The sequence below is a fragment of the Gopherus flavomarginatus genome, chromosome 13 (assembly GCF_025201925.1).
Source record: "Gopherus flavomarginatus isolate rGopFla2 chromosome 13, rGopFla2.mat.asm, whole genome shotgun sequence".
NCBI lineage: Eukaryota > Metazoa > Chordata > Testudines > Testudinidae > Gopherus > Gopherus flavomarginatus.
In genome coordinates, this window is record NC_066629.1 from 23,932,369 (window position 1) to 23,953,463 (window position 21,095).

The window sequence follows — 21,095 nt, forward strand, 5'->3', positions numbered from 1 at the left end:
GAGCTGTTGATAACATGGGCAGCCGAGAACTCAAGATTGCTTGTGGAAAGGCAAAAAAGGCAACACATAACAGAGGCAGCGTTGTTTATATCTCAGACAGTTATTCCCACACAGTGAAGGAGTTTACAGTCTTCACTTTAGCATAATTTTCCCATACCAAAGAGAGTGCACATAACCCACAGGAGCCCCGAAATGGTGAGTAAGGAGGACTGATTGCTTCAGGGCTGAACTGGGGTTTCTGTGCGTTGGGGAAAGCAAACAGCTGCAGGGGGCACGTACACTGAACACTCTCCCAACATTTTCCACAGGAGTTGATCCTGGAAGATATCTCGCTGCTGCGGGTCACCTGGGAAGGGCGGGAGGGTCTTCTACAGCAATGCGGATTCCGCCCTGGCCCCTATGCAGCATGCCTGTGTGCAGCAATGGTCCCCCTACCCCTCGCGGCGCAGCGGCGCGGATGCGTTAGCCTGACTGGGACAAGGACCACAGTAGCTCTCCCTATAAACTTGCGCAAGCGCATTGCCCCTGCTCTGGCTGAAACTTTTGAAGAGATTACAGAGGCCGATTACCGCGACATGATAGACCACATCAATGGGCTATTCCGCACCTAGGCATGCATGCATGCAACCCTAATCCCCCCTCCTCTCCCAAAACATTTCCATCCTGAAAATTAAAGCTGCTTACCGGGAACCCGCTCCTCTGCTTGTCCTTCACCAAGTACTGGCTGCTGCGACTGGCTGCCTTCCTCCTGGCTTGAGAAGAGCTCCTGACTGCATGCCTCCTGGGACTCCGGGGCGTCTCCTCCCACCCCAGTACCCTCGCTCTCGGTTTCCTCCTCCTCTCACTCCTGCTCCTCCTCCGCCCCCCCCCCCCGCTCTGAAGTGTCCGTCGTGGTCCTTGGGGTAACCCCCAAGTATCGCGTCCAGCTCTTTGTAAAAATGGCAGGTCGTGGGAGCAGCGCCAAAGCGGCAGTTTCCCTCGCGGGCTTTGCAATAGGCACTCCGCAGCTCCTTCACTTTAACCCTGCTCTGCAGCGCGTCCCAGTCATGGCCCCTTTCCAGCATGGCCCTTGATATCTGCCCATAGGTATCGTAATTCCTACGGCTGGAGCGCAGCTGGGACTGCACAGCTTCCTCCCCCCAAACACTGATGAGGTCCAGCAACTCACCATTGCTCCATGCTGGGGCTCGTTTGATGCGTGGAGGCATGGTCACCTGGAAAGATTCACTGATTGCACTCCGCACCTGGCTGAGCAAACAGGAAGGGGATTTTTTAAATTCCCAGGGCATTTAAAGGGTGGGTCACCTGAGGCCAGGGCAGTAGAGTTTGAACTGATGAGCAGAGTGGCTGAACAGGCATTCTGGGATACCTCCAAATACCTCTGGAGGCCAATAACGGCGCTTTTGGTGGCCACACTGGTGGAGCAGTGCTGGATCACCAGCGCTGCAGTCGTTATTCCCCAGGCAGAGGTGGAGTACAGCCAGCGCTGTAGCCAGGGAGATACAGCGCTGGATGTGCCTTGCAAGTGTGGACGGTGAGTAAGTTACAGTGCTGTAAAGCCATCACCAGCGCTGTAACTCTCCAGTGTAGCCAAGCCCTAGATGTGACTAGGCACATCCCCGGCAGATACTCAGATGTGCCCTTTCCCCACCCACCGAGTCATGTGCGACATCTGACTTGTTGCATCTCTGAGAAGCTGCACGTATCCCCTAGAGCATGAACATTGTGATCTTGCTCTCCTGCTCTTTGTGCCTTTACAGTGTGTGTTCAGAGCCACCCTGGGGCCATGGGAGCCAGTTAACTAAGTAACAAGCTGTACAAAAATGTTCCCCTGTGGCCAGTCCCCTCTGCATTTCTAATGCACCCATTACCAAGGTATCTAGGTGAACAGAGAAACACATTTTATAATGGAGCCTCAACAGCTTGACTGAGAGGTACTGCCCTGCACCGATGCATCATCTCCCATCACTCCTTGGAAACCCCCAGGACTGAGCATGTAGTCTGCACGCTGCTCCCAGGCTGGCTGAGCCTGGGTCTGGTCTGTAGTAGTGCTAAGGCGGCTCCTCTGTATTGCTTTCCTTACCTGCATTGTTCGCAGCCCACCTGGTAGTGCAATGAACCATCACTCAGAGGGAAGACCTAGCTGCCTGCATAGAATCTGTAATAGACCCTCTTGCACTGGTGTTGGTGGAAGAGCGGAGCTTTTGGAGGAGTTCAGCATGAGGTTTGCTGGGGAATCTATAAGCACCACTTTGTGTTTTCTCTATTTAGGTTGCAACCTATTTATTTCTGGGCACATTGTAGTCTCTATCTCTAGGTGGTCGTAACAAATATCTGTATCCCTCACTTGTTGTTGTTACATGTTCAAATCAATTATTTTAGCTGAGTCTTCCTGAAAAGTTCATCTCCTCCCTCTCTGCAACATAAAAAAAGCACCTTGCAGGTGTCTGTGCTGGATTAATCGCAGCAAGATTTAATGCACTGAATTTTCAGCTCTCCATGGCTGACAGACACTTTGAAGCAGAGATTTATTCTGAACATCCATTACATTCTGGTTGTTTGCAGGATGCTTTTGTCATAGAACTCCAAGCCCAAGTTGCAGGTATCTAGGCTGGTGGCTGTCAGGGTCTAGCTTTTAGCACTAAGGGCCTTAGTTGCTTGCTGTTTCCTAACTTCTTGTTTGTTCTTTGTAGTTCTAAAGGATGTTCTGCCGAGCCCACAACAGGAGCCGGTCACCTTCAGCAACCGGAAGGGTTTGCAATGCATCTCCCCACTGATGAGAAGTGTGGAACAGACTCCTCAGCCCATCCTGACAAAGGTCAAAGGGCACATTCCCAAGTGGCTTAATGGTAGCCTGCTAAGGAACGGGCCTGGGAAGTTTGAGTTTGGAAAGGAGAAGTAAGTCCAGATTTGATCGTACTTTCTAATGATTCCAGGCTGGGGTTGCTCAAACCTAGAATGCACCTTCACAAATGCGTCGCAGCCATTAGGGGCCTTCCTTAGCTCTGAAGATGTGTGACCATGAGGAAATGCCTGTAGATCCCATTCTTCTAATGCAAATTCTTCCCTCATCTAGAAGCTTTCAGCACCTTTACTAGCCCCATTCATTAATCCTCGTAGGAAGTAGGAAGGTGTTTTTCCACAGTTTAAAGGTGGGGACACAGAGGCTGTGACCAGCTGAAGGCCACGTCATGAGCTAACAAAGCTGGGGATGACATCCTGACTCTCAGTGCTCTGTCTGTAACAGCCACCTCCCACTCCCACCCTGCAATCCCAGGCATCATTTGCCATCCTGATTACACTAAGCTGTCTGTGTAGCATCTTCACATTGACTGGATGGGAACAAGAGTGGCTGATGGAGATCAGCGTACCTGATGTTCTACCTCTGAAAAACTGGTTGTCTTCAAAAGGCCTGGCAGAGCACCTTCTCTGTGGAGGGCATGGAATTCTGTAAAGTGCTGTAGTTTGGCCCTTTGCTCCCAGATTGTTTCTTGCTCAAGGGGCTTTAAATAACAAAACAGGAGTAGATCAAAGCATACTAGGGAATGGTTAGACATTCAGCACACAGCAGGCTCCTGGGGATAGATTTACACCCCAGCTTGCCATGCACTAAGTGTTAGTGAAGACAAGCCCTAATATGTGTTCTATTTCTGCAGCACCATAAGCATGCAGAGGCTTTGTAGAACAACATTGTTTCAGTCCATGAAAGCTTGTGGGTAATGTTTTTAAAAGCACCAAGGCCCATTTTCAAAAGACACTTAGGCGCTTAGGAGCTTGAGTCATTGAAAGTGAATGGTACTCTGGCATCTAGGTGCCTAAAGTCACTTTTGGAAAGGAGACTTAGGCCTTGGCTACACTGGCGCTTTACAGCGCTGCAACTTTCTCGCTCAGGAGTGTGGAAAAAACACCCCCCTGAGTGCAGCAAGTTACAGCGCTGCAAAGCGCCAGTGTAAACAGTGCCCCAGTGCAGGGAGCGCAGCTCCCACCGCTGCAAGCTAATCCCCACGGGAAGGTGGAGTACATGCAGCGCTGGGAGAGCTCTCTCCCAGCGCTGGCTGCAACCATACTCGCACGTCAAAGCGCTGCCGCGGGAGCACTCCCGCAGCAGCGCTTTGGAGTTTTGAGTGTAGCCAAGCCCTGAGACGCTTAAGCCACTTAGGGTACCTCTACACAGCAATTAAACACCCGTGGCTGGCCCAGGTCAGCTGACTTGGGCTCATTGGGCTTACGCTGTGGGGCTGTAAAATTGCTGCACAGACATTTGGGCTTATGCTGGAGACTGAGCTCCAGGACCCCACATATTAGAAGGGCCACAGAGTCCAGGTTCCAGCCCAGAACCAAAGGTCTACGCAGCAATTTTTAGCCCTGCAGCCCAACTTCTGTGAGCCCTAGTAAGCTGATCCGACAGAGCCATGGCCATGCCGCAGGTTTTTTATTCCAGTATAGACTTTCCCTTGGGATACATCTATACTGCAAGTGGCAGCCTGTGGCAGCAAGTCTCAGAGCCTGGGTCTACAGCCAGACTCATGGGGCTTGTTGTGCTTCATAGAATCATAGGACTGGAAGGGACCTCGAGAAGTCATCTAGTCCAGTCCCCTGCACTCATGGCAGGACACAGTATTACCTAGACCATCCCTGACAGGTGTTTGTCCAACCTGCTCTTAAAAACCTCCAATAAGGGAGATTCAACAACCTCCCTAGTCACTTTATTCCAATGCTTAACCACCCTGACAGGAAGTTTTTCCTAATGTCCAACCTAAACCGCCCTTCCTGCAATTTAAGCCCATTGCTTCTTGTCCTATCCTCAGCAGTTAAAAAGAATATTTTTTCTCCCTCTTTTATGTACTTGAAAACTGTTATCTTGTCCCATCTCGGTCTTCTCTTCTCCAGACTAAACACACCCAATTTTTTCAATCTGCCCTCATAGGTCGTGTTTTCTAGACCTTCCGTCATTTTTGTTGCTCTTCTCTGTACCTTCTCCAATTTGTCCAGTCTTTCCTGAAATGTGGTGCTCAGAACTGGACACTGTACTCCATTTGAGGCCTAATCAGCATGGAGTAAAGCAGAATTACTTCTCATGTCTCGCTTACATCACTAAAAACAGCTGTGCAAATGTTTGGGCTTGGGCTCTGAAGCCTCTCCCCACCTCCAGGCTGTAGAGCAGGGGTGGCCAACCTGAGCCAGAGAAGGAGCCAGAATTTACCAATGTACGTTGCCAAAGAGCCATAGTAATACATCAGCAGCCCCCCATCAGCTCCTCTCCAGCTCCCAGCACCTCCTGCCCACCAGCGCCTCCCACTCCCTCCCCACACCTCCCGATCAGCTGTTTCGTGGTGTGCAGGAGGCTCGGGCAGGGGAGGAGTGAGGGTACAGCAGGATCAGGGGAGGGCGTGGAAAGGGGTGGAGTGGGGGCAGGGCCTAAGGCAGAGCCAGGGGTTGAGCAGTGAGCACCCCCCAGCACATTGGAAAGTTGGTGCCTGTAGCTCCAGCCCCAGCATCGGTGCCTGTACAAGGAGCCGCATGTTAACTTCTGAAGAGCCGCATGTGGCTCCGGAGACACAGGCTGACCACCCCTGTTTTAGAGCCTGAGCTCTAACCTGAGCCCAAATGTCTGCACAGCTATTTTTAGCACCTGGGGTCCAAGACTTGCTATTGGTTGCTGTGTAGACAAACCCTCAGATGCTTTTGAGAATTTTAGCGTGTCTGTAAACTTGGACCCCAAGCCTTCAGACACATGAGTGGCACATGAGTAGCTGCATGTCTGAGTTTTTCCATTGCATTCATGCTCTCTTCCACTTGCACACACAAAAAGTGTTTGTAGGATCCGGTTCTCAGATTATAGCACCGATCATAACAAACACCAGGAATTTAGGGGAAGGCATGGGAGGATGTGGCACCACACTGAGCCTTCTTTCTGTGATTTTGTTTCTCTGTTCTGCTGGAAGATTTAACCATTGGTTTGATGGCATGGCCCTGCTGCATCAGTTCCAACTGGAAAACGGCATCGTGACTTACAGGAGCAAGTTCCTGCAGAGTGATTCCTATGTGACTAACAGCCGGCACAATCGGATCATGGTCTCGGAGTTTGGAACCCTGGCTATGCCGGACCCATGCAAGAGCATCTTTGGGCGCTTCATATCGTGGTTTGAGATGCCACGTAAGTATGTTCCTTAGCTGAAAGCAATGTTCTTGGAGACGGTATGCATCCCAAGTGGGTGATATTTGCCTGGAGGAACAGCTTTTATGTTTGAAGGGAGCTGTGTGGAAGTTGTAGTGGTTTTGCTTTGAGTGGTCATGTTTCTGTGGGGTTCACCTCTCTGAAGAAACAACTCTGAGCCAAACTCATCTGAAATAGACACACTTAACTTGAGATTTTGGCTCCCCTCCCCCCGCATGTTGTTTTCACCCAAAATCAGAAATGTAGCTCACTAAAATGTTTGTGCACCGTGGGTCTGGTCTCCAGAGGTACTAGGGGCACACACAGCTACAGGTGAAATTGATGGGAGCCCTGGGTAGCTCAGCATCTCTCGCCATTGGTCTCTTTGATGCCCTTTACTTAATTTTGGGGTTTGTTATAAAATTTGATTCATCTCGTTCCAAGAGTTGTGTAAATCCTGCATCTCCTCTCATGAGGAACACCCTGTAGGGCGCTGTAATGAGCATTACACAATCCTCCATTCTTTTTGATACAAACCTGTCTTGAAAGCCGCATGCCCTGCTAAGCTTTTAGGGTATGTAGGCTATTCCTTTCCTTCCTATGGTAAGGGGCGGGAGGGTGATATGGGTGAGGAGAGGATGGCACACACAAGTGGAAGTACCATTAGCTGTTGGATGATAGTTAAGGCTAAGAGTACGTCACAGAGGTCATGGAAGTCACAGATTCTGTGACCCCTGTGATATTGGGGCCCTGCAGCAGCCCAGCCGCCACAGCAGTGGAAGACCATCCCAGCTGCCCCCCACACCCCAGCTCTCAGTCCTGGAGGGTGGTGGGGGATTCCCCAGAGCTCCCCAGCCCCCACTGAAGGCAGGGGATTCGCCGGAGCTCCCAAACCCCCATGTGTGGCAGGGGATTCACCGGAGCTCCTGAGCCCCCGTGTGTGGCGGGGGATTCCCCTTAGCTCCCCAGCCCCTGTGGATGGCAAGGGATTCCTCAGAGCTCTCCAGCCCCGGTGGGTGGCAGGGGATTCCCCGGGGCTCCCCAGCCCCCACTGCCAGTGGGGGATTCCATGGAGCTTCCCAGACCCCACTGCCGGCGGGGGATTTCCTGGAACTCCCCAGCCCCACTGCCAGTTAGTTAACATCTCCTGAGTGAATCACAGACTTTCCATTATGAAGCCAGCAAACACAGCTCAGCCTGCCTGCAACCCATCCGTTCCCAGAAAATCAGTGGCACAGTGGCTGCTCCTTTGGCCTGGTCCACACTGGAGAGATTAAATTGATTAAAGCCTCTAGAACATTTGTAGAACACTTGTGTCTCCACCTAGAAATGCCCTAACTGGTCTAATAAATAATTAGACAGGCCATCCGTCAGTGGGTTTAATAACCAGTCAAAGAGCCACTGCTTCATTTTGATAGCCTTCTGCAATCTAGAATGCTTCCAGGAGCTGGGCTAGGAATTGTAGGCAGATACTCAGTGGCCACTGCAGCTGAAATGGTTAGGACAACGCTAGTGTGAGTGCAGGGTGGAACCAATCCGTTTCACATGTTGGTGCTGAAATGTTTGTCTTAAACTGTTTCAGTGCATCCAATTCAGTTACAAACTGATTTCTTCTCTAGTGTAGGCAAGGTTCTGGTGAAGTTGAGGTGGAAAATGCCTCCCAGGTCTCCTCCAATCAGTTCCTCTTGCACCCCCACCCCACCCCTGCCCACCAACTCCTGATAGATGTCAGTGCCAGATAATTCCCTTTTGTACATTTCCTGTTATTTTGTCCAGTCCCATTAATGTCCCAAGTGACTGGCCAATGCCCCTTGCATTCCCTTTGAATTGCATCGTCCCACTATGGGTCCTGCTTCTGCTTTTTACATTGCTGACCTGGCCTCCTATACACAGTGCAGTCTGGGTTCTCTGCTCATACTTTCTGATAAATACTGGCAACTGGTTGTCTGGCCTTATAATAAAGGGTATTTCAGCCCTCGCCAGGGGTTGCCTTTCCCTCAGGTCTGCATGATTCCGTTTGTAATATCATCAGTTTCCTTTAGTTGCGAGAAACTGAAATGAGCCTGCACAATGATTTAGTAGTACCTGAACCAAAAGGGATCAGACTTCTATGGTTTGGCTTAAAAACAAGTCTTTGTTCTTTGGCATGAACTCACCTGCATAGGGAGAGCCCTGTGTGCTGCTGTCAATCACTGAGATGTTTTTAATCTGCCTGTCCTGAAAGGGATTTGCGTCGTTAGGGAAATTGATTTATTTGTTTAAATATGCCTAACTTGCTGTAGTGAGACGTGAGCTTCATGCATCTGCGTTACTCTGGGATTTTGCTTCAGGGCCAACGGATAACTCCAGTGTGAACTACGTGGTGTACAAGGGAGACTATTATGTCAGCACGGAGACCAACTTCATGCACAAAGTGGATCCAGAAACCCTGGAAACCAAGGAGAAGGTAAAGAGTGGGTGGGATGACGGGTTTAGCACCTGGCGTGGGGGAGTCATGTCACACTCTTCCCAGGATGGCCTTGGCAGCTAGTAGGGACAATTCCCAAAGACTCTCTTGGTTTTTGTATCCAACCTGCACTGTTGTTGAGATCCTCTGTACCTCTCTCTCCTGGCAAAAATGGCTTCTGTATGGCAGATACTGGAATTGCCAGGAAATCTGCAGTCACTGCCAGTCACCCCATGGCCTGAAAGGTTCCTCTGTGGTACATGTGCTGGATGGCATTGTAGGATCGAGGTGAATAGTAAAGCAGATGCCATGCTTGAGGTCCAGTCACAGCCATTGGCAGCAGGCAGGGTTAGACTTGAGGACTCCTGAGGTCAGTTATGTTTTCAACCAAGGGTAAAGCAGGGTCCATTGCAACTTGGTCACTGTCCATGAAGTGCAGAGATCTGGTCTTGTCTGGCGATTCCAGTCTACGGAAATGCAAAAATATATACCCAGGTAACATCAAGGTTATAGATGTTAATAGTTTTACAGAACTCCACTCCTGCCTATGCTCTGCCCTACCCGATGGTCCCACCCAGTCTGCTCCCTTCATCTCCTTCAGCCAGTCCCAACTCCAAGCCAGCCCTACTCCGGCACCCTCCTTGAATTCTTGGCAAATCTCACTTCCCCATTGTGTTCATCCTGCACACTAGCCTACACGCAGTTCAACTGCCTATCACCGAATGTGCTACTGCATTTCAGATTAAGCTGTCTGCTGTCTTGTGGCATATACATCAGGTTAAAGCCCTGATCTTGCAAGGTGCTCTGTGCACAGCTGCATTAATTCCAGGGGGCTCTGCAAGAATGCAGGGATCTGCCTGCCTGGAACAGCTTGCAGAATTGTGTGCTCCACTTCTAACATTAAAGCTCCATTCATATAAGATTTAGTTGGCATGTTAATTTCATAGGCTTTTTGAGAAAATAGAAAAGGGGGAAAACACAAGGAATGGAGAGAACAGGAGAAATATATTAAAAACTAATGCTGCTTTTACTGGGACAGTTTACAGCTGCACAAAGCTGGGAGCTAGGCAACTTTGCTTTGTGGTGAAACAGCAGCACAAAGCCACGCCTACCCAGCACTGTTAGAGCTCTGGTGTTTTCGCTGTCTTCCATAGTTGCAAGCCATATGGAAATTCTAAGCTTAGCAGCTACTTTGTGCTGCATGTGTCCAACAAAGTTGGTTTTGGGGGTTGCATAATAGCTATTTCAAACCTAGCCAGGGACTATTACCCATTTAAGAGATGCCATGTGAGTGATTTCAGTGGTAAAGTTCAGCCAAGTGGAGACACCTGAACATAAGAATTCTCATCAGCCATTAGAGAGGTGGACTAATATATTCAAAAGTGGCTGTTAAGTTGGGGGTCTGAATTTTTGAGTGCCTAACTCAAGACACCTTAAAGGGCCTGATTTTCAGAGGGTGAGCACTCAACACTTTCTGAAAATCTGGGCCCTTTAAGGTGTCTCATGTTGGGAAACCAAAAATCACTAGTCACTTTTTAAAATCTTGGCTGAGAAGTGTATTTTTCACGCTTGGACATTTCAGTGCCTGAAGTGATTTCCATCAAATTTTCTCCTTAAGAGACTCACCTTTTGACTAAGTCTAAGCATAGAAAGTTGTAGCCACAAAGGAGAATTCTGAACACTTATGAGCACATGAAGATAGGGTTATAATGAAGCTATGCATGGGACCTTTGGTACAACATTAGCTACCCAGAAAATCTCTAGTTGTAGATAATGATATTAAACTCCTTTGTATCTTTGTATAGCCTGTATTGGTGTTTGAAGAAAACACACCAGTTACCAAATGTGTCTATCTGCTTGCAATAGAACTGATAGATTTGGAACAGAGACTGCTAATTGCATGCCTGGACACACCTAGCACAATGGGGTCATCTCTAGCTTTGGTACTTATATGGCCCCATTTCTGGGGTATTGACGCACCACACATTTGTTAAGGTTTAATCCTCACATCACCCCTCTGAGTGCTTTTATCTTCAATTTACAGATGGGGAACTGAGAGGCTAAGGCAGAGGTTGGCAACATTTGGCACACGGCTTGCCAGGCTAAGCACCCTGAGATTCCCTTGCTTATCTGTACTGTTAGGAGGGGCACCTTCTTAACAACTTGATATTATATTGGTTTGGTATAATTTAGAAGGAATGTGAGGATGTGACTTTCTGCTTCTTGGCTTATGGCTGCTGTTCAGAAGTGATTACTGCTCTGACTCTTAAAATCTTTGAATTTTCAGGTGGACTGGAGCAAATTCGTTGTGGTGAACGGAGCAACAGCCCATCCACATTATGAGCCTGATGGGACAGCATACAACATGGGCAACTCTTATGGGAAACATGGTGAGGCTAGTCAGGGTAACTGCTCTGAGAAGCAGGGTGAGGTGAGGTATGACGGTCCTGCAGCGAGGCTAGGCAGACTACATGCTGCTTCTGTAAGGAGGGGTTTTGATGGACTCTGACAAAGTGAGGAAGCTGCTATTTCTCTGGGGACACGATGACAGCAAAGAAGAATCAGTCGTAAATTGTGGCTCCCATCAATCTCACCATGACATTTGTTCTCTTCATGTTTGGCCTCCTTAGTTAATGTGCTTTGGGTGGCTGCCTCATCCCAATGAGCACAGACCTTTCTGTGAGCAGTAGGGAAGACACGCAGGGCACTGCCCTGGGAGGGATGAGATGTATCATGCACACATGTGGATCAGTTTGGTAGAGAGAAGTTGCTTTTTAAGGAAGTTACATAAAGTGTCAGGGCTGAATCCAAGGCCTTTTGAAATCAGTGAGACTTTTTCCATTGACTTAAATGGGCTTGGGTTGGGGCCTTAAAGTGTTCCTTATGGGAACAGAAAAATTATTGTGCAGGGCTGTAGCTGCAGTAAAGTGAGTGCTTTGATCCTTTCTGGATGCCATAGGGAATCCCTACTCCTTGCTAGTTATTCCCAGTTGTGCCAAATTTTGCACATTCTAGTGTCACCCCCAAATCTGCAGCTCTGTAGCTACTTTCTCTGTAGTTCCCAGTTATGCAACAGTGTGAAACTGATGTAGGACAGCTGTCAGAAACCAATAAAGGTATTTATTGAAAGGACTAAACGCTGGCACAGTTGGATTAATACTTTTTAAAATAATGTCCATTTAGCCTGTGGTACTCCTTCCCAAAAGATGTCTATGTGGCTAAAAGCTTAGCAGAGTTCAGAACAGGACAGGACATTTCTATGGAAAACAAGAAGATTTAGAATAGCCAGGATTAAAGTAACCAAGAGCTCTGAGTGGGAGATAAACCCCAATATTTCAGGGCATGAGCCAATCTCCGACTACTAGGGGACAGAAAGAAGTCTCCCTGGGGGTAGTTTGTCCCCAAACTCCAGAGTTTCTTGAATCTTCCTTTGAAGCAGCCAGTACTGGCCACTGGAATAGTGGACTAGACAGACCACTTGCGTGATCCAATGTGGCAATTCCTAAAGATGGGGGAGTGTGGCGAGAGAAAACCTATTAGTCCATATTCCCTTGTGCCAGGATTGTTCCCCATCCTTTGTCCTACCTGCAGCCAGGGGTTAGTATGGGATCAGTTTCTGTAGTAGATTTCCCAATACTAGGATGATATTGTTGCAAAATCATAACTCTATTTGAGTGGCTCCTCAAAACCAACTTTAATTTCTTTTTGCATAAAGACATTCCTCCCCAGTGTGCCTCAGCCTTCAGAAAGCAGCTAATGCCCTGTGTTGTTGGAGCTGACGCTGCTGGCTTGCACCAATTCAGCAAACAATTCCCTGGCTTTGCTGTTCTTTCATTCTTGCTGTGCTAATTCCTTTGTTTTTCAGCAGCATTTAGCTTCAGATTCCCCCGCAGGGTCATGCACAGCACATCTCTGGCGTTGAGTTACTAAGCAATCAATCCTCCTTGGGCAGGGATCAGATTCAGTAGACAGGCGCCTTTAAATTTCATCTGGGGTCAGAATTCTAGTTTCTCCTTTTGATATAGGAGCTGTGAGCTGGTTTGTGTTCTCATTCCATTGCTGTGGGTGCTCAGATGTTACAGATGCTTAGGTTTCATTCCAGTTCCTCTGACTGAGACCCTGTTGTAAGGAAACTGACTCTTTCACCCACGAAAGCTCATGCTCCAAAATGTCTGTTAGTCTATAAGGTGCCACAGGATTCTTTGCTGCTTTTACAGGTCCAGACTAACATGGCTACCCCTCTGATACTTGACTCTTTGTTATCTGCTGAGCTTAGCTGGTGCTGTGGCTCCAACTTTCTTAATGAGGCAGAGAAAACAACAGAGCCTGACAACAGCTATGTGAAAATGGCCACTAGTGAAACTTGGAACAAGTCAGAAGAAATTGCTGATGTAATGTATGAAGAAATCTGATGGGGCCCCTCTTCTGGGGCTGGAAGCAGTGAGTAGATTTCAGTATGGGGGCAGGTGCCAGGGGCACCAATTAATGAGGATGGGGAGTGTGTATGTGTGTGTAGGGGGGAGCCCCTCCCTGAGCTTCATACAGGAGGTGTGGGAGCTCCCAGGTGGAGCTCTTAACTCCAGCACAGAATTATTGTGAAATGTAAGTTTTGCAGAGGAGAGGTGCCCCTGGGGAAGGGAGTTAGTATTTTGTTTACAAACAGATAAAAGACAAGAAAGGGCTGGTGATTAAATTTACAGGCTGGAAGTCTAGCCTGTAAAACGGGAAGGGTGTGGTGATGGAGTTGTTTTAGAGGGAACGCATGGGGACCAGGGAGTTGCAGCGCTGGCCGTGCTGTGCAAGTGTGTACACATCCTAAGTTGCAGCACTGTAACCCCCTCACCAGCGCTGCAACTCTGTAGTGTAGCCAAGGCCTCAGAGACAATGCAGTCAAGCCCTCTGAGCCAAGGTTGCATTCAGAAAAGGAACGAGGAGTACTTGTGGCACCTTAGAGACTAATAAATTTATTTGAGCATAAGCTTTCGTGAGCGAAAACCCATTTCATTGTATGCATTCAGTGGAAAATAAAGTAGGAAGATATATATACACAGAGAACATGAAAAAAGGGTGAGATTTGGGGGCATAGGTGACAAGGGGTCAAAACCAGGGGCAGGGATAGCAGTGATATAGAGAAGTTCCCACTCTACCCTGTGGTACTTATGTGGCCCCATCACCACAGTATCTGAGCGCCTGACAAGGTCTAACTTATTTCTCCTCACAGCCCTTTGGTGAGCTAGAGCGGGGCTGTTATCCTCATTGTAAACAGATGGGGCACTGAGGCACAGAGACACTAAAAGCCAGATTTTCAAAGATATTTAGGCACCCCTAGTGGGATTTTCAAAAGCGCCTAGAAGGTTAGGTCCTTCATAAACCTAGCTGCATCTTTGGTGCCTAAAAACCTTTGAAACTCTGTCCCTAAGGCACTGGCCTGACGTCATACAGAAGGTCCATGGGGGGAGTACAACCCCGGGCTAGCTCCCTATCCAGAAGACCAGACTACATTAACCTCTCTGCTGCGTGCTGCAAAAAAAGAGGACTCTGATAGATGGGAGCAAAACCAAGACAGCCTGGTCTCTGAAATGCCAGCAAATGGTTCCAAGATGGATGTCATGGTTGACAGCATGAAAAGCAGCACAGAAGTCAGGAAGGCTGGAGAATGAGAGTCAGATGAGAGGAGATCACTTAACTCCCAAGGGGTGTCAGGTTCTGCCCCATGCTGGGTTATAGAGCACTAGCTGCTGTGCAATTTTATATTTTAACTGAAAACCATTTTGTTTTGTCATTTTTTTTGTTCTGAAAAGGAAGGAATCAGAAAGTGTCGTATAAGTATCAGATATATTTATGCCTCAAATTCTTAGGGTTTCAGCTGTATCCAGGCCAATTCCAGAACAAAGAACTGAAATTGCATCCACAGAGATCATGAAGTTGACGATTACTGTCATGATTTGTATTATTTACCAGGCACCATCTGTGTGCTCAGCACTGTTCAGAATATGTCAGAAAATGTATAAGGTGTATAAAATGTGTAGTGCTGGATAAGATGTCTCATATATTTAAGTATGAAGTGTATAGTTATTAAGCACATGTTAATATCTGTGAGTGGAGGCACTGATGGCAATTAAAGTTTTACTGGATTAAGGACTAGAAGATTTGACTCTCCAATTTTCTTTCTAGAGGAAGAGCTGCTGTGCCTGTTTATTTTCCTTTCCTGCCTGCAGGGGGCTTGATGTACCTCAGAAGTCTGTTTTTTTCCTCAACTTTAAAATATAGAATTTTCTTGGTGTTTGGTTTTAAATATTCTCCTGTGAATGTTGTGTTTAAGAGCCTTCTGGAAAGTAACTAGATTTTAAACAGAAGTAAAAGCAGTGTTGCCAATTCTCATGATTTTGTCATTAGTCTCATAATAATAGTTTTCCTTAACGCCTCAGCTCCTGGAGTCAAGTGGATATGTGAAGATTTCAGCCTTCATTCTTAAAGAAAAATGAAGTTTCTAGCCCTCGTGGCTATGGAGAAAGATTCAAAATGTGACTCCAGTGCACCCTGAAGGCTCAAAAAAGCAGAAGGCAAATAAAAAGAACACCAAATCTACTATTTTTACATAATTTCATGATTTTAAAGACAATATCATGATTTTTGGTGAGCCTGATTCAAGATTTTTGAACATTTGGGATTGGCACTACTGTGAAAGTAACTGGAAAGTGTCAGTTTCACTCCTGTTTAAGGTTAGTTTCTAGTCTATTATTTGTAGTGAGGTAACACCCCTAGAGCCTCAGGCAGGTGCAGTATAAACACCTGGGGCCTTGCCCTAGTAAGATGTTTCCAATCTTAAATGATCTATTCCAAGCTTGATGAACAGCAAAATAGTGATAAAAAGTAATCTAGATTTTCCTACAATTGTTTCAATTGTTGTATTCAAGGGTTAGTAACGAAAAATATACATTACAATTTTAAACCTACCCTGGGTGTCCCTTAAGTGACTTGACACAAGATGTGAAAACATATTAGTATTAGAGCTGAATGAGTCTAATATTTATTTAATCCTCTTTTTTATATAGGAATTAGATACAGTGATCCTATCAGCTAATGTCTAAGTTGTTATCAGCAAAAAAACCCTAGAGTTTTCAGGTGCATAAGTAGTCCCTGGAATCCCCGTTAAAGTCCCACCCTTCACCAAAATCTGAAATGGCGCCTCTAGCAGGTGCATAGGAGAAGTGGGGGAGGGTTTGGGTTCTGCTGTGAGCTGAATCTGTATCTTCAGAATTTCAGCATGTGTCAGGGTATGGTCAGGCATTAACACTGCAGTTCCTGTTCCTAAAATGTATTTGTCAACATGGTGTCATCATGGGACAATCAAAGAATTGCCACACTGTGCTGATGTCAAACTGGAGTGCTCTGGCCAGCCTGTATACTGTGACGGAAGGAGTGGGTTTGGGAGAACTTGAGCATATGGCTAGGGTGGAGCTTTCCTTGCCTTGTGCCCAATAAATAAAAGAATTAAGAAGACCTTGTTTGAAAGAAGGCATGAGTGTGGGCCCCACAGGAAGTGGAGATTTGTAGTGCTGGATGAATCTGGCTAAAGATTTAAGAGCTCATTAGCTGGGATTTAGTGTCAGCACCTGATGAGATTCAGGGATGGGTGGCTGAAATATTTAAAGCAGGCTGAGGGATTTATTCTTGTGGGAATTGTGTGGTTAAATCCCTCAGTTGGCTTTGAAAATCTCATCTGGCATGTCTTGTATCTGAAGACTGAGCCATTAAGACTCTGAACATGGAGAGGGCTAATGCACAAACCTATTTGGTGCCTGTCCTGAAGTGCTGACTGTGTCAATCCTGGGTCTCCAGGCTGATGGACATGCTTTCTCCTTCCAGGGTCCAGCTATAACATTATTCGGATTCCTCCGCAGAAGTCAAACTGCGATGACACGTTGCAGGGAGCAAAAGTTTTGTGCTCCATCGCTCCAGCTGAGAAGATGAAACCCTCCTACTATCACAGCTTTGGTGAGGTGCCTCCCATTCTCTACTAGGCCTTCTGTATGCAGATCCAGCACAGCCTACAAGCGACAACTTGCCATACCAGGTTCTAGTACCAGAGGCAGGTTGTTCACTGACCCGTCCTCCTAGCAGTTCTCGTCACCTCATTTGCCTTTTAGAGCAAAATGTTTTGCTTTCCCCCTTCTGTCCATTCAGGAATGAGTGAGAACTACATGGTTTTCACTGAGCAGCCCATCAAGATTAATCTGTGTCGGGTCATCACATCCAAGTTCCTTGGGAAGCCCATTGCTGATGGGATAAACTGGGAGCCGCAGTACAAAACCCGCTTCCACGTGGTGAATAAGCACACGGGAGAGGTAAATTTTCTGCCATTCCAGCAGTTATGCAGGCCTAGATTTCTCCTGTTCAGTCAATATTAGCGCACACAGGAAATGCCCCTGGCTTTTGGCAGCAGCAATCTGGGGTGTATGGGTCAGGCCAGGAACTGCTGCAGTGCAGTATTGACTTGAAAACCAGGGAATGGTTAGGCCTCCTAGATGAGAAGTTATTAGTTGCTGGAGCAGAGGCAAATGCAAGAAATCTCTCTGCTGCCCCTTAAAAGAACGTAGAGTAACAGGCAGTTAGGGCCTCCTGGGAAGCAGTCCTGGAGTTGCAGCTACAAGGGCTGAGATGTACCTGCCAAGTGACATGGGGATCCAGGTGTAGGGTGAGGAGTGTTGAGTTCCCCAGGAGGCCCCATGTGAGTGTTGTGGCCACTGCCTCTACGTCTCTGGGGCGTGAGAAGGGTTCCCTTCCACTGCCCCTCCAGGTGGGGAGTGGTGCATGGTCGGAGGGGCTCTTGTCATGGTGTGCTTTGAGCTCCAGATGGCCTGAATCTGCTTCTGCCCATAACTGGCTGTGAAGCTGTTGTTCTGCTGGGGTCTAAGACAACTGGTGCAAAAAGAGTGATTGGAGAAATGGAAAGGGAAAATGGGACTCTCCAGGGCCCAGGGAGGGGCTGAGATTGCTGGAGGCGGGAAACAAATCTGTCTTTTGTCTCACTGCAGCTGCTTCCGGGGCAGTTTTACAGCAAGCCATTTGCTACTTTCCATCATATCAACGCCTTTGAAGATCAGGGCTGTGTGATCCTTGACCTGTGCTGCCAGGATGATGGAAGGAACCTACAAACTTACCAGCTCCAAAACCTGTGCAAAGCTGGGGAGGGTCTGGATGAGGTAAAGCCCCTGCCTCTGTGTCTGTTGTATGGGGCCTGCTGATCCCAGCCTGGCTGAGCTGAAGGCTGGGAAATGCAGAGGGAGCTTTACGCTCCTTGGAGTTAGTTGGCCTCATTGATTTGTGGGTGACTTTTATTGTGGGCAAAAATGAGAATGTTTCATTGTTTTAGAAGCTGCAAACTTGTGTCTAAGTAACAATGACATTAATCCAAGGAAGGGTGTGGAAAGAAGGGCCAGGGGAATGGCCAGGAGGAAGGAATAGGAAGTGCTGGGCGGGAGGGAGAGGCAGAGTGGATGGGACAGTCGACAGGGAGTCAGGAGACCAAGCTTCTATTCCCGGCTCTGCCACTGACCTGCTGAGTGAACTTGGCACTACCCGTTCTGTGCCGGTTTCCCCTCCCATTCTTTGTGTGTCTTATCTATATAGACTGTGAGATCTCCCGGGCAGGACTGTTTCTCACTATGTCTGTACGGTGCCTGACACAATGGAGCCCTGATCTTGGCGTGGGGTCTCTGGGTGCTATGCTAGTACAAATAATCAGAGAGCAGGGAGCCTTGGAATGGGGGAAAGGGCTAGAGCTCAACAGGTGTTTGCCCCACCCCAGGGACTGAGCTCACCAGCCTGTTCATCTCTCTCTCTCTCCCTGTAACTTCCTGTCTTCCTAACAGGTCTATAACTCGACAGCCAGAGCTTTCCCCCGCCGCTTTGTTCTACCACTGAATGTGGATTCAAGCGTGCCCGTGGGGCAGAACCTCAGCCCATTGTCCTATACGTCAGCGAGTGCTGTGAAAGAGGTAGATGGGACGGTACGTCTTAAAGGCATAAATAACTACACTGAAGGTTGTGTGCGCTTGTATTGTCTTGCGCTGTGATCTTTTTAGTTCTTGCCACCTAAGCAGAGTCAGGCTTGGTCTGTACGAGGATGGAAATCAGTACAAAGCCCTGGCACTGTGTTGCTGGAGATACCATCTTTTAGATGAGATGTGAAGCCAAGACCTGACTACACATGGTCACTAAAGCCCCTGTGGCACTTTTGGCATGAGTTGCAGTGTTAGCCCAGTGTAACTGGCCAAATTCTGTCTTTTGATCCCAAAATTCACCCTGCATTTTCAGTTGGATACAAGATTGCTCTTCGCCTCCTTCCCTAAACTGTTGTGTAGTGCTGCAGTGTGTGGTTAATCAGTTCCCATGTTCCACCCAGAAGCAGAAGGGCTGATTCAGGGCTTTGTGGACACATTAGCACCGTTTGGAGCCTGGGTTTGCAGTGCAGTGTGGATGCTCAAGCACAGACTTGGACACACCAAATCTGCAAGCCCGAGTCCCACAGACCTGAGCTTACTATGCAGTGTAGACATAGCCCCAGAGGAGAAGTCATCTCAGTGGTGGAGGAGCAATCCCTGGATCAGCTTGTTAAGTGCTTTTGGATCCTGCAAGCTGAAAGGTGCTGTTCAATGCACTGGAGTGCTGATGCTGTTACGGAGGCTTTCCCCTTAGCTCCGCCTTATGGGCCCTTTTGAAACCCCAGAATACTGTCAATCTCTTTCTTGGGTGGAGTAGATAAGGGACCCAGCATGGTTCGGAGATGGACTGGCTAGAGGTGTCCAGGAACAAAGCCAAACATTTCATCTTCTCTGTAATAGCTGGGTAGCATGTGGATGAGACCAGTTTGGCGTTGAAGCGCCTGACCCAGGTCAGGGCTCAGTAACACCGCTGTGCTCTGTGGCTTGCCCTAGGTCTGGTGCATGCATGAAAATCTCCATTCTGAGGACCTGGAGGAGGTAGGGGGCCTGGAGTTCCCCCAGATTAACTACTCACGGTGCAACGGCAAGAAGTACCGCTTCTTCTACGGCTGCGGCTTTCGGCACCTGGTGGGGGATTCGCTGATCAAGATGGATACAGAAACCAAGAAAATGAAGGTGAGACAAAGTAGGATTTTCTTCTTTAAGACCCTGGAGTTGTCCCCATTCAACGACTCAGCCTATGAACTGGCTGTTGTGAGTTTTCTGTCATCCTGCAGCCCAGGCAGCTTTGTCACCCATCAGCACTGGGATCTATTTAACGGGGGGGCTAGGATTGGGCCCATACTTCCATTGTCTGCCCTGCACGATTGTGACACCCTAACACAAGAAGCAGACATCTCTTTCGGTCTCTGGACAGACCAGGGCAGGGGAAGAGGGCTTGGGTATGGAGACAGGATCAAGATGATCTTAAAGGGTGTGCCGCCACATTATCACGGTGAACACAGCATGGGAAACGTGTGCACTAAAAGATTGTGTGCAGGTGCTAAGTGGTGCTGGTGGCCTGTGATATACAGGAGGTCAGACTAGCTGATCTGGTGGACCTGTCTGGCCTTAAACTCTGTGACTCTAAAAATACAGTGAAACCTATAATGTGGAGGTGACACTTCCAGGGCACCTGGAATTCAGGCTTTTGGGGTCTGGGGCAATTAACATAAAGTTAGGGTGTTCTGCCCTACCAATGTGCAGTATGTAACTAGGCAGAGCTTATACTGACCCTTACTGGGACAGATTTTAATCTCTAGGCCTGTGGTGTGGGACTTTGAGTGGCATAATGGGTCTGTGTCAGCTACAAGGGTTTCCCTGCTTTGGTGGGTTTAAATCCCAGACCTGAATTTCCTTTTCAACACTAATAGGCTAAGGGGCCAGAGGGAGTTGGGGTTTGTCTGAAATAAATCCTCAATTAGATTTAATTCAATGCAAATTTGTGTGTGGCCTCTTATTTTAGAATAAACTCACCCTGTTTTCATTTAGCTTTAATTGGAATGAATTACCTTATGCTAAATCAGAACAAGGGCGTGTTTATGGTGAAATAAGAATGTCCTCTCACAGAGGCATCGAAATGATGAAAGATATGAATTAAACCCAAAAGAGTTATTCTGTTGCAAGTTTCTATAGACTAGGACTATGTCTACACTACAGAGCCTATGCTAGTGTAGACGCAGTGTATAATCACAGGAGGAGGAGCTCTGCTGATGTAAAAACACCAGCTCCCCAAACGATGTTAGCTGCGTTGACAGAAGTATTCTTTTCTCAGCATAGCTGGGTTTTTGTCTGCATTGCTGGGCTGCTGCTTGTGGTTATTCACATCTCTGACTGACATATATACAAATTTTAAATATAGACTGAGGCCTTATGCGTCCAACTCCTATTGACAGTCGCTAACAGCTAGGACCTTAATTCCTCCTCCAGGCCTCTCTGAAAATCCCAGCGCACCTTTCCAGTGTCTCCCTTTTTATGTAAGATTTCCCCAAGCTTTAAAAACATG

General features: G+C 47.8%; 1 protein-coding gene across 6 annotated transcripts in view; it reads left to right on the forward strand.

The window, feature by feature from the left end:
* BCO2 (beta-carotene oxygenase 2) overlaps positions 1 to 21,095 on the forward strand; it is an 89,544-nt gene that overhangs the window by 64,694 nt on the left and 3,755 nt on the right. For all 6 annotated transcript variants that reach the window (XM_050921810.1, XM_050921815.1, XM_050921813.1 and 3 more), the window contains 9 exons: positions 2,694 to 2,898; positions 5,946 to 6,157; positions 8,488 to 8,603; positions 10,891 to 10,993; positions 16,473 to 16,601; positions 16,791 to 16,951; positions 17,642 to 17,809; positions 18,479 to 18,616; positions 19,544 to 19,726. In XM_050921810.1, coding sequence (XP_050777767.1) covers positions 2,694 to 2,898; positions 5,946 to 6,157; positions 8,488 to 8,603; positions 10,891 to 10,993; positions 16,473 to 16,601; positions 16,791 to 16,951; positions 17,642 to 17,809; positions 18,479 to 18,616; positions 19,544 to 19,726 — 1,415 coding nt within the window. The remainder of the gene's footprint in view (positions 1 to 2,693; positions 2,899 to 5,945; positions 6,158 to 8,487; positions 8,604 to 10,890; positions 10,994 to 16,472; positions 16,602 to 16,790; positions 16,952 to 17,641; positions 17,810 to 18,478; positions 18,617 to 19,543; positions 19,727 to 21,095) is intronic.